The sequence below is a fragment of the Coregonus lavaretus genome (assembly GCF_964263955.1).
Source record: "Coregonus lavaretus genome assembly, chromosome: 11".
Taxonomy (NCBI): domain Eukaryota; kingdom Metazoa; phylum Chordata; class Actinopteri; order Salmoniformes; family Salmonidae; genus Coregonus; species Coregonus lavaretus.
Genome location: NC_139998.1, coordinates 59,454,063 through 59,465,550, shown reverse-complemented (window position 1 = coordinate 59,465,550; position 11,488 = coordinate 59,454,063). Strand labels below are relative to the sequence as shown.

Below are 11,488 nucleotides of genomic sequence, written 5' to 3'. Positions count from 1 at the left end.
TCCATATTTGGTCTTTGGACTCATCACAATCCCTATAGTCCCTAAAGAGTTTGAGAAAATAACGTTGATGCATTCAAAGATGGCCACACTATACCAGTAGATGCATATTAGCACATGTGCTAATATGCTAAAAATACAAAAAATCTTCTTCTCATGAACCATAAAACCAAATGACACTAATGGAATGTCGGTCCACGGTACATATCTTACTTAGTTTGAGAAAAGCTGAGAGATTGGTCAAAAGATGGCTAAGTTATTGACAAATAAAAAATCTGATTTTACGTGTGTATTTGAACCACTGTAAATCCACTCCACAGTGGCCTTTCAATTTGAAACTTGTCATCGCTATCATGGACGTGCCTAAGATGAACTTCAATGAATTTGGTATTGATATCTCCAAAAAACAAGGAAACTATTGAAACAAATTATTTGCATATGTAACGCTTACGCTCAAAATCATATTTTCCTCATGAACCATACGTCAGATTCACTCCAGATTTTGTATTCAGACTCATGATTACACATAAAGGAAGACAGTTCCTACAAGATAGAGTGCTTGCTTGGTTATCCAGCTGATCTTGTGTTATTGTTATCATCCTGTGAACCCCGTTCATTGCTGCTTGCAGCTATATTTGGTTTGTTTGTTCTTTGCTTATGAAGCATTTTTGAGATGTAGATTATGAAAAGCGCTATAGAAGTTAAAGAAATGATTCTAATGATTATATGCACTGCACTCTGAGAGATTTCCAGCAGGGGCTTTGTCTAGCTAGTAGAGAGAGATGTTTCCGTGTCCTATAGCGGGGTGTATATCTCCATCTCCTTCACATTGATACCGAGACACAGCAGCATGGCGAGCCGGGAAAGACCACTGAGTTTTCTTCACTCATCAACTAAAACTAACTTGTCATCAGTAGGATTCCTGCGGGTTTTATTTATTACTTTCATACACACGGCGCAAGCGAACAAACAAGGTGAACAAACATTTTTATTCCTGGCGTGAAAAAATATCGTATGGATTTCACTCTTGCTTGGCTGCGAGCAAGGGAGCTACTATTTACTTCTGTGTCGCTAGTTAGCCAACTTATTTGGTTAGCTAGTTGGTGGTGGTCCGATACATTATTTCCATCGTTTCTGGTGGTTTATTGCTTTATGGGTAGTTGGCTAACTACAGTAGCTAGTTGGCTACAGTGAACTTGCCAACCCAACACAGAAAACAAACATTTGCTGTCTTACAAGCTTGCTTACTTAGTTAAAGCCATCTTTCTAGTTAGCTAATATTATGGACTCAGTTCTGTTTTGCTACCTCTAACGATATGGGTTAGACACAGCTAGTTAGGTAAGCTACACAGTAGCTAACTAACTACGCTAGCTTGATAACACTAACTAGGTAAACGGTTAGCTAGTTAACGTTAGAGATGACCGACGACTGAACAAGTCAAATTAGACCCTGGTCTTGGCTTCCCGTAATTTAGCCAGCCGGTAATGTCAGAAAGGACACTCTGTTCGGACGTTATGCCAGATAGTTTGAGAAGTTACCCAATTTAACTAGCTAGGTGGCTAACAAATGTATATTTTCAAATAGCAATATTGCCAGTTGGGTGACAATGAACAGACCATTTTCTAGTATAATGCTATAGCTAACGACGATTGTTAGCTAGCTAGTTAACGTAGCTACAGTAGCTATTTCTCCTTAGCTGACATCAAACTCAAGTTATCAAGTCAAACGAATTATCAAGCTAGCTAGTTAGTTAGGGATGTAGCTCAGTTGGTAGAGCATGGTGTTTGCAACGCCAGGGTTGTGGGTTTGATTCCCACGGGGGGCCAGTATGAAAAAATACAAAAAATAATGTATGCACTCACTAACTGTAAGTCGCTCTGGATAAGAGCGTCTGCTAAATGACAACAAAAAAAAAAGTTAGTAAATGTAGAGAATGACCACACATTGGAAACAACGTGTCATATCAATATTCTAGAAGTTATCTTCTGGCTACTTAACTAGCTAGCAGCTAACCTTGAGCTAACTCAGTTCTCAAACGCTAGCAAGCAAGCTACAACGACACGTTGAAACGTTTAACCATATCAGTCCTGAGATCCCAGCAAAAACCGGCTTTTCATTTATCTGATTTACATTTATCTGATTTACATTTATCTGCATGTCCAGCCCGTATATTTAACCACAATAGAGTGCGATTTACACCACGACCTTCGAAGAGAGGGGAGGGGTCTCTGTATCGAGTGCACAATATTGTAATAGTAATTTAAACAGTACAAATGTATTACCTTTTTTAATGTGGCATGAGCACAACCAGTCATGATATTTTCATCTGATTGTCCAAATAAAAAACTTTTAAAAAGTAGGCTACCTGTGCATGTTCGTCCACTCCAAAAATAATTCCAGCATCAAAACTGCATGTAATGGAAATAGGCATCCGTTACAAAACACCAAAACGATTGCCGTTGATTAGACCTACATTAATTCATGTCTTGATGACAAATTCACCTTTTTGTAGCCTGAAAAGTCGAGACACCTGAAATGGGGCTGAAAGTGTCCTGGGAAAAACGGGATGGTCACCCGAACACACACGGTCAATTTACTCCACTAGGCAACAGTGTGTATTACCATGAACTTCCAACCGGTCTACCGTTAGCCAGTGTGTAGTGGTAAACTCTGATCACTCTCTAACGCTCCATTATACTTCTAATGCATTTTTCTGAAAAAGGTGGGTTTACCCCCCAGTAGGCCTACACTGACGGTAGTCTACCCTTTCAGCCAAGGCTATTTTAAACACACGAACACACACACAGAATAGGTAGCCTACATTCAATATAATACATGAGTTGAATCAAAGTACAGTACAACGTTTATTTTCATTGGCGATTTTCTGCATTTATCAAAAGTCCCATCGGTAGCCTGATTTCAGATGTGTCCATGTAAACAGGATTATTAGGGAAATAATTATTCTTGTAAAGCATGTAAACGTTTTAAACAAACTATTATATTAACATGACTATCCACAATAATCGCGTTATTGTGTGTATGTAACCGTGCTCATTGATAGCCTGAAATGGCTTCTTCGTAGCTTGTTATGAGGTTGGGAGATTGGGAACCTATCTGGGCTAGCTAAAGTTAACTTTAATCAAATTGGTAGGTGGCTAGTTGTATTACATAGAAACAACAACAACATGTAATGGACATGATGCCTCTAATGGGAAGAGAGAAAGTATTGTATCTACTGAATACCAGTTAGTCTCCATTCATTTAAAAGTAAGGCTTTGTAAACCTGTTTAGGCGTTTGGCGTGATTCACAGTATGGTGTGATCCACACAGGTGTATCATGCCACTGGTTAAGGGGCGTGATCCTTGCACTCATCACTGTTACTTTGTGTGCCGTAATCCTCTCAGGATTACACCATCAGTGAGTCATGTTGGGTTAGGGAAGCACCTAGAAGAAGCTGCAGAGGGCAGTGCCTCTCAGCCCTAACTGGATTCATGTAAGGAGTGGTGTGACAATTCATTTCCTCATTGTTGAATTTGTCATTGAGTTGTCATTTTAATAGGAATAGCCTTTACACTATTGTCAATGTAGGCCTAATATGTGGTTAATAACTCATGAGTATCAATAAGTAGGCTGTCATAGCCCTGTCTGAGATGCCTGGTCATAGTAGCCTGGGTTGTCCCTCTGCAATCTGCACACTATAACAGAACAGGACATAATGTCCTGGCCTGTAGATCATATGTTCCTTCCCAGACACAGACCTGATGATTTGTTGTTGTGCCTTCTGAGAGGTCTCTGACGTCACTGTGAATGCTGCACCGTTTCTGTTCTTGATTTGGATAATGCAAACCATTAGCTAGACTAGGTCTGAGAGACTGTCTCTTTGTCTTGTTGTGTTCATATCACACTGTAGTTACATTGAGGGAAAAAAGTATTTGATCCCCTGCTGATTTTGTACGTTTGCCCACTGACAAAGACATGATCAGTCTATAATTTTAATGGTAGGTTTATTTGAACAGTGAGAGACAGAATAACAACAACAAAATCCAGAAAAACGCATGTCAAAAATGTTATAAATTGATTTGCATTTTAATGAGGGAAATAAGTATTTGACCCCTCTGCAAAACATGACTTAGTACTTGGTGGCAAAACCCTTGTTGGCAATCACAGAAGTCAAACGTTTCTTGTAGTTGGCCACCAGGTTTGCACACATCTCAGGAGGGATTTTGTCCCACTCCTCTTTGCAGATCTTCTCCAAGTCATTAAGGTTTCGAGGCTGACGTTTGGCAACTCGAACCTTCAGCTCCCTCCACAGATAGGCCACTCCAGGACCTTAATGTGCTTCTTCTTGAGCCACTCCTTTGTTGCCTTGGCCGTGTGTTTTGGGTCATTGTCATGCTGGAATACCCATCCACGACCCATTTTCAATGCCCTGGCTGAGGGAAGGAGGTTCTCACCCAAGATTTGACGGTACATGGCCCCGTCCATCGTCCCTTTGATGCGGTGAAGTTGTCATGTCCCCTTAGCAGAAAAACACCCCCAAAGCATAATGTTTCCACCTCCATGTTTGACGGTGGGGATGGTGTTCTTGGGGTCATAGGCATCATTCCTCCTCCTCCAAACACGGCGAGTTGAGTTGATGCCAAAGAGCTCGGTTTTGGTCTCATCTGACCACAACACTTTCACCCAGTTCTCCTCTGAATCATTCAGATGTTTATTGGCAAACTTCAGACGGGCCTGTATATGTGCTTTCTTGAGCAGGGGGACCTTGCGGGCGCTGCAGGATTTCAGTCCTTCACAGCATAGTGTGTTACCAATTGTATTCTGGGTGACTATGGTCCCAGCTGCCTTGAGATCATTGACTAGATCCTGCCGTGTAGTTCTGGGCTGATTCCTCACCGTTCTCATGATCATTGCAACTCCACGAAATGAGATCTTGCATGGAGCCCCAGGCCGAGGGAAATTGACAGTTATTTTGTGTTTCTTCCATTTGCGAATAATCGCACCAACTTTTGTCACCTTCTCACCAAGCTGCTTGGCGATGGTCTTGTAGCCCATTCCAGCCTTGTGTAGGTCTACAATCTTGTCCCTGACATCCTTGGAGAGCTCTTTGGTCTTGGCCATGGTGGAGAGTTTGGAATCTGATTGATTGATTGCTTCTGTGGACAGGTGTCTTTTATACAGGTAACAAGCTGAGATTAGGAGCACTCCCTTTAAGAGTGTGCTCCTAATCTCAGCTCGTTACTTGTATAAAAGACACCTGGGAGCCAGAAATCTTTCTGATTGAGAGGGGGTCAAATACTTATTTCCCTCATTAAAATGCAAATCAATTTATAACATTTTTGACATGTGTTTTTCTGGATTTTGTTGTTGTTATTCTGTCTCTCACTGTTCAAATAAACCTACCATTAAAATTATAGACTGATCATTTCTTTGTCAGTGGGCAAACGTACATAATCAGCAGGGGATCAAATACTTTTTTCCCTCACTGTATATAGTGTATCCGATCTAAAATCCGCTTGTCATCAACAGACCTAGGCTTCATCCATGAGCTTCCTCACCTACCATAAGACACTGACACATCAGCTTAGCTGTCTGGGTTAGGGAAAAACGTTCACATCTATCAAGGAAGCCACAGATCATCATGGCTATGAATTTAACAGGGTCCCTCCTCTGTGAAGGGGGAATTGTGATTGAGAATAAGTTGCTATTTGTCTCCTGATTTATGAAGTCAGTTGTGTTTTATCTACAACAACAACCACAACTTTGAGAACTGTGCTGCATGGCCTTTAGTAGTGCATGTAGGATTTGGAATGACCCTCAGATCCCCCCAGTCTCTAAACTAGGCCTATCTATTTCAACCTAGAGGCCTACTGTGCAAAGGGCTGGGAACACTGCCGCTACCTCTCCCTTCAACCAAGGGACATTAATAATAGTAGGGCTGGAAACACTGGCGCTACCTCTCCCTTCAACCAAGGGACATTAATAATAGTAGGGCTGGAAACACTGCCGCTACCTCTCCCTTCAACCAAGGGACATTAATAATAGTAGGGCTGGAAACACTGCCGCTACCTCTCCCTTCAACCAAGGGACATTAATAATAGTAGGGCTGGAAACACTGGCGCTACCTCTCCCTTCAACCAACGGACATTAATAATAGTAGGGCTGGAAACACTGCCGCTACCTCTCCCTTCAACCAAGGGACATTAATAATAGTAGGGCTGGAAACACTGCCGCTACCTCTCCCTTCAACCAACGGACATTAATAATAGTAGGGCTGGAAACACTGCCGCTACCTCTCCCTTCAACCAAGGGACATTTAATAATAGGAGGGTCGGAAACACTGCCGCTACCTCTCCCTTCAACCAAGGGACATTAATAATAGTAGGGTCGGAAACACTGCCGCTACCTCTCCCTTCAACCAAGGGACATTAATAATAGTAGGGCTGGAAACACTGGCGCTACCTCTCCCTTCAACCAAGGGACATTAATAATAGTAGGGCTGGAAACACTGCCGCTACCTCTCCCTTCAACCAAGGGACATTAATAATAGTAGGGCTGGAAACACTGGCGCTACCTCTCCCTTCAACCAAGGGACATTAATAATAGTAGGGCTGGAAACACTGGCGCTACCTCTCCCTTCAACCAAGGGACATTAATAATAGTAGGGTCGGAAACACTGGCGCTACCTCTCCCTTCAACCAAGGGACATTAATAATAGTAGGGCTGGAAACACTGGCGCTTCCTGAATAGAGGAGCAAACTGAAGTCAAGAGTACAGTGGAAGTTCATTAAAAAGCTTTATTGTTAAAAGTAAAACCATGGTTTGGCTCTTGGCCTTCATCAGGGAGGCATACTTTACCCATGATGACATGCAAACCATGCTGAATGATGACATGCAAACCATGCTGAATGATGACATGCAAACCATGCTGAATGATGACATGCAAACCATGCTGAATGATGACATGCAAACCATGCTGAATGATGACATGCAAACCATGCTGAATGATGACATGCAAACCATGCTGAATGATGACATGCACACCATGCTGAATGATGACATGCAAACCATGCTGAATGATGACATGCAAACCATGCTGAATGTCGATCTGTAATTATGAGCAGGTTATGTTGATGTGAAGAGGAAAGGATCCGTCAATAGGCTTTCATCATTCCTTCTCTCCTTATCGCTCTTTGGTACTGGGGGGGTTAATCATGTCTGAATTTCTGAATCGGATCCATTTCCAGGGCGCTACTAATTACTGTCCAATTTACCCTGGAACTCAGGCTAGTGCCTCCCAGTTGGCACTGGCACCCTATTTAATCCCTAATGGTACACTACTTTTGACTAGGGCCCATAGGCTCTGGTCCCCTGGTCTAAAGTAGTGTACCATAAAAGGGAACAGAGGCTCTGGTCCCCTGGTCTAAAGTAGTGTACCATAAAGGGAACAGATGCTCTGGTCCCCTGGTCTAAAGTAGTGTACCATAAAGGGAACAGAGGCTCTGGTCCCCTGGTCTAAAGTAGTGTACCATAAAGGGAACAGAGGCTCTGGTCCCCTGGTCTAAAGTAGTGTACCATAAAGGGAACAGAGGCTCTGGTCCCCTGGTCTAAAGTAGTGTACCATAAAGGGCCCATAGGCTCTGGTACCCTGGTCTAAAGTAGTGTACCATAAAAGGGAACAGAGGCTCTGGTCCCCTGGTCTAAAGTAGTGTACCATAAAAGGGAACAGAGGCTCTGGTCCCCTGGTCTAAAGTAGTGTACCATAAAGGGAACAGAGGCTCTGGTCCCCTGGTCTAAAGTAGTGCCCCATAAAGGGAACAGAGGCTCTGGTCTCCTGGTCTAAAGTAGTGTACCATAAAAGGGAACAGAGGCTCTGGTCCCCTGGTCTAAAGTAGTGTACCATAAAGGGCCCATAGGCTCTGGTCCCCTGGTCTAAAGTAGTGCCCCATAAAGGGAACAGAGGCTCTGGTCTCCTGGTCTAAAGTAGTGTACCATAAAGGGAACAGAGGCTCTGGTCCCCTGGTCTAAAGTAGTGTACCATAAAAGGGCCCAGAGGCTCTGGTCTCCTGGTCTAAAGTAGTGTACCATAAAGGGAACAGAGGCTCTGGTCCCCTGGTCTAAAGTAGTGTACCATAAAGGGAACAGAGGCTCTGGTCCCCTGGTCTAAAGTAGTGCCCCATAAAGGGAACAGAGGCTCTGGTCCCCTGGTCTAAAGTAGTGTACCATAAAAGGGAACAGAGGCTCTGGTCCCCTGGTCTAAAGTAGTGTACCATAAAAGGGAACAGAGGCTCTGGTCCCCTGGTCTAAAGTAGTGTACCATAAAGGGAACAGAGGCTCTGGTCCCCTGGTCTAAAGTAGTGCCCCATAAAGGGAACAGAGGCTCTGGTCTCCTGGTCTAAAGTAGTGTACCATAAAAGGGAACAGAGGCTCTGGTCCCCTGGTCTAAAGTAGTGTACCATAAAGGGCCCATAGGCTCTGGTCCCCTGGTCTAAAGTAGTGCCCCATAAAGGGAACAGAGGCTCTGGTCTCCTGGTCTAAAGTAGTGTACCATAAAGGGAACAGAGGCTCTGGTCCCCTGGTCTAAAGTAGTGTACCATAAAAGGGCCCAGAGGCTCTGGTCTCCTGGTCTAAAGTAGTGTACCATAAAGGGAACAGAGGCTCTGGTCCCCTGGTCTAAAGTAGTGTACCATAAAGGGAACAGAGGCTCTGGTCCCCTGGTCTAAAGTAGTGCACCATAAAGGGAACAGAGGCTCTGGTCCCCTGGTCTAAAGTAGTGCCCCATAAAGGGAACAGAGGCTCTGGTCCCCTGGTCTAAAGTAGTGTACCATAAAGAGAACAGAGGCTCTGGTCCCCTGGTCTAAAGTAGTGTACCATAAAAGGGAACAGAGGCTCTGGTCCCCTGGTCTAAAGTAGTGTACCATAAAGGGGAACAGAGGCTCTGGTCCCCTGGTCTAAAGTAGTGTACCATAAAGGGAACAGAGGCTCTGGTCCCCTGGTCTAAAGTAGTGTACCATAAAAGGGAACAGAGGCTCTGGTCCCCTGGTCTAAAGTAGTGTACCATAAAGGGAACAGAGGCTCTGGTCTCCTGGTCTAAAGTAGTGTACCATAAAGGGAACAGAGGCTCTGGTCCCCTGGTCTAAAGTAGTGTACCATAAAAGGGAACAGAGGCTCTGGTCCCCTGGTCTAAAGTAGTGTACCATAAAGGGAACAGAGGCTCTGGTCCCCTGGTCTAAAGTAGTGTACCATAAAGGGGAACAGAGGCTCTGGTCCCCTGGTCTAAAGTAGTGTACCATAAAGGGAACAGAGGCTCTGGTCCCCTGGTCTAAAGTAGTGCACCATAAAGGGAACAGAGGCTCTGGTCCCCTGGTCTAAAGTAGTGTACCATAAAGGGAACAGAGGCTCTGGTCCCCTGGTCTAAAGTAGTGTACCATAAAGGGAACAGGGTGCCATTTGGGACACCGCCTGCATGTCTGATTCGGATCCACATCCAGCAGCCTGGTCTCATAGACCAGACGTAACATGGTAAATGTAAATAGGATCCAAACAGTATGATATAATAATAATAATAATAATAATAATAATATGATATGTTACGTTTGGTCTGGTTACATAAGACTTAAGACTCTAGCAACCCAAACGTTGCGAGTTCGAATCTCATCACGGACAACTTTAGCATTTTAGTTAATTAGCAACTTTTCAACTACTTACAAATTTTGTTGGCCACTTTGCAACTACTTAGCATGTTAGCCAACCCTTCCCCTAACCTTAACCCTTTTAGTTAACCCTTCTCCTAACCTTAACCCTTTTAGTTAACCCTTCCCCTGACCTTAACCCTTTTAGCTAACCCTTCCCCTGACCTTAACCCTTTTAGCTAACACTTCCCCTAACCTTAACCCTTTTAGCTAACCCTTCCCCTGACCTTAACCCTTTTAGCTAACCCTTCCCCTGACCTTAACCCTTTCCCTAACCTTAACCCTTTTAGCTAACCCTTCCCCTTCCCCTAACCTTAACCCTTTTAGCTATCCCTTCCCCTGACCTTAACCCTTTCCCTAACCTTAACCCTTTTAGCTATCCCTTCCCCTGACCTTAACCCTTTCCCTAACCTTAACCCTTTTATCATACGTTTTGCAAATTCATCATGTAATACGAAATGGGTGATGGACATCCACAATTTTAATACATACGAAACGTAACATATCATACCAAATGGACTGTCCCGGATTTACATACAGAATAATACGAAATGCTTTGAGACCAGGTTGCTTCCAGGGAGCTACTAGTTATTGTCCAAATGACCCTTGAACTGGCGTGTAACTCCTGTCTCTGTCTTCACAGCGTTCATACAGTCAGACACGATCCTCGAGGTGCTACACTTTGGAGAAGGAGGACGCCTCTTACAGGTAAGCCACAGTTCATCTCTTTAAGCAGCCAGTTAACCTTTTGTTGAAACACTTGTTACTTTTATGACTGGAGGGTCCTCTGTGTTTGTTCCGGCTCAGTAAAGCTGTCTGTTATTGTGTAGTAGGACTATGCTATGGGTATAAAAAACAGAACCAAATACCACCCTATCCTTTACCTGGCTACCCAGACTCCTTGCTCCTGCCAAACGCTAGGCCACGCCCGCATTCGTTTCTTCTCCTCAAGGAGTCTGGATCTGAGTATCCTTCACCGAATGCCAACACGTTCAGGACTGGTCTGACTGGTCCAGAAACCGATGGTTTGGGCCAGAGCCAGAACACACGTGGGTAAAGAGGTGGTTTTGAAAATGTGTCATTGGCTTTGATACTCTGATAGGTCAGAGACGATCCAATCGCCGATGACTTTGTTTTGTACTCGTCACCACCAACGACTTCAATGATGGCAGTCTCAGACTGAAGTATGTAGAGCAGAACCACAGAGCAGCAGAACTATTTAGTGTGAGTAGTCAGGCTACCCTATTCTAGAGCATTACTTTGGACCAGAACCTTTACAGTCTGTATATCAGCTATAGGGTGCTGTTCTAGAGCATTACTTTGGACCAGAGCCTTTAGTCTGTATATCAGCTATAGGGTGCTGTTCTAGAGCATTACTTTGGACCAGAACCTTTACAGTCTGTATATCAGCTATAGGGTGCTGTTCTAGTGCATTACTTTGGACCAGAACCTTTACAGTCTGTATATCGGCTATAGGGTGCTGTTCTAGAGCATTACTTTGGACCAGAAACTTTACAGTCTGTATATCAGCTATAGGGTGCCGTTCTAGAGCATTACTTTGGACCAGAACCTTTACAGTCTGTATATCAGCTATAGGGTGCTGTTCTAAAGCATTACTTTGGACCAGAGCCTTTAGTCTGTATATCAGCTATAGGGTGCTGTTCTAGAGCATTACTTTGGACCAGAACCTTTACAGTCTGTATATCAGCTATAGGGTGCTGTTCTAGAGCATTACTTTGGACCAGAACCTTTACAGTCTGTATATCGGCTATAGGGTGCTGTTCTAGAGCATTACTT

General features: G+C 43.8%; 1 protein-coding gene across 1 annotated transcript in view; it reads left to right on the top strand.

Annotated features, from left to right (window-relative positions):
• Nucleotides 1-829: 829 nt before the first annotated feature.
• The window catches only part of tmem131 (transmembrane protein 131), a 153,290-nt gene continuing 142,631 nt past the window's right edge, over nt 830-11,488 (top strand). The window contains exons 1-2 of the mRNA XM_084172016.1: nt 830-971; nt 10,335-10,399. Coding sequence (XP_084028142.1) covers nt 848-971; nt 10,335-10,399 — 189 coding nt within the window. The 5' untranslated portion in view covers nt 830-847. The remainder of the gene's footprint in view (nt 972-10,334; nt 10,400-11,488) is intronic.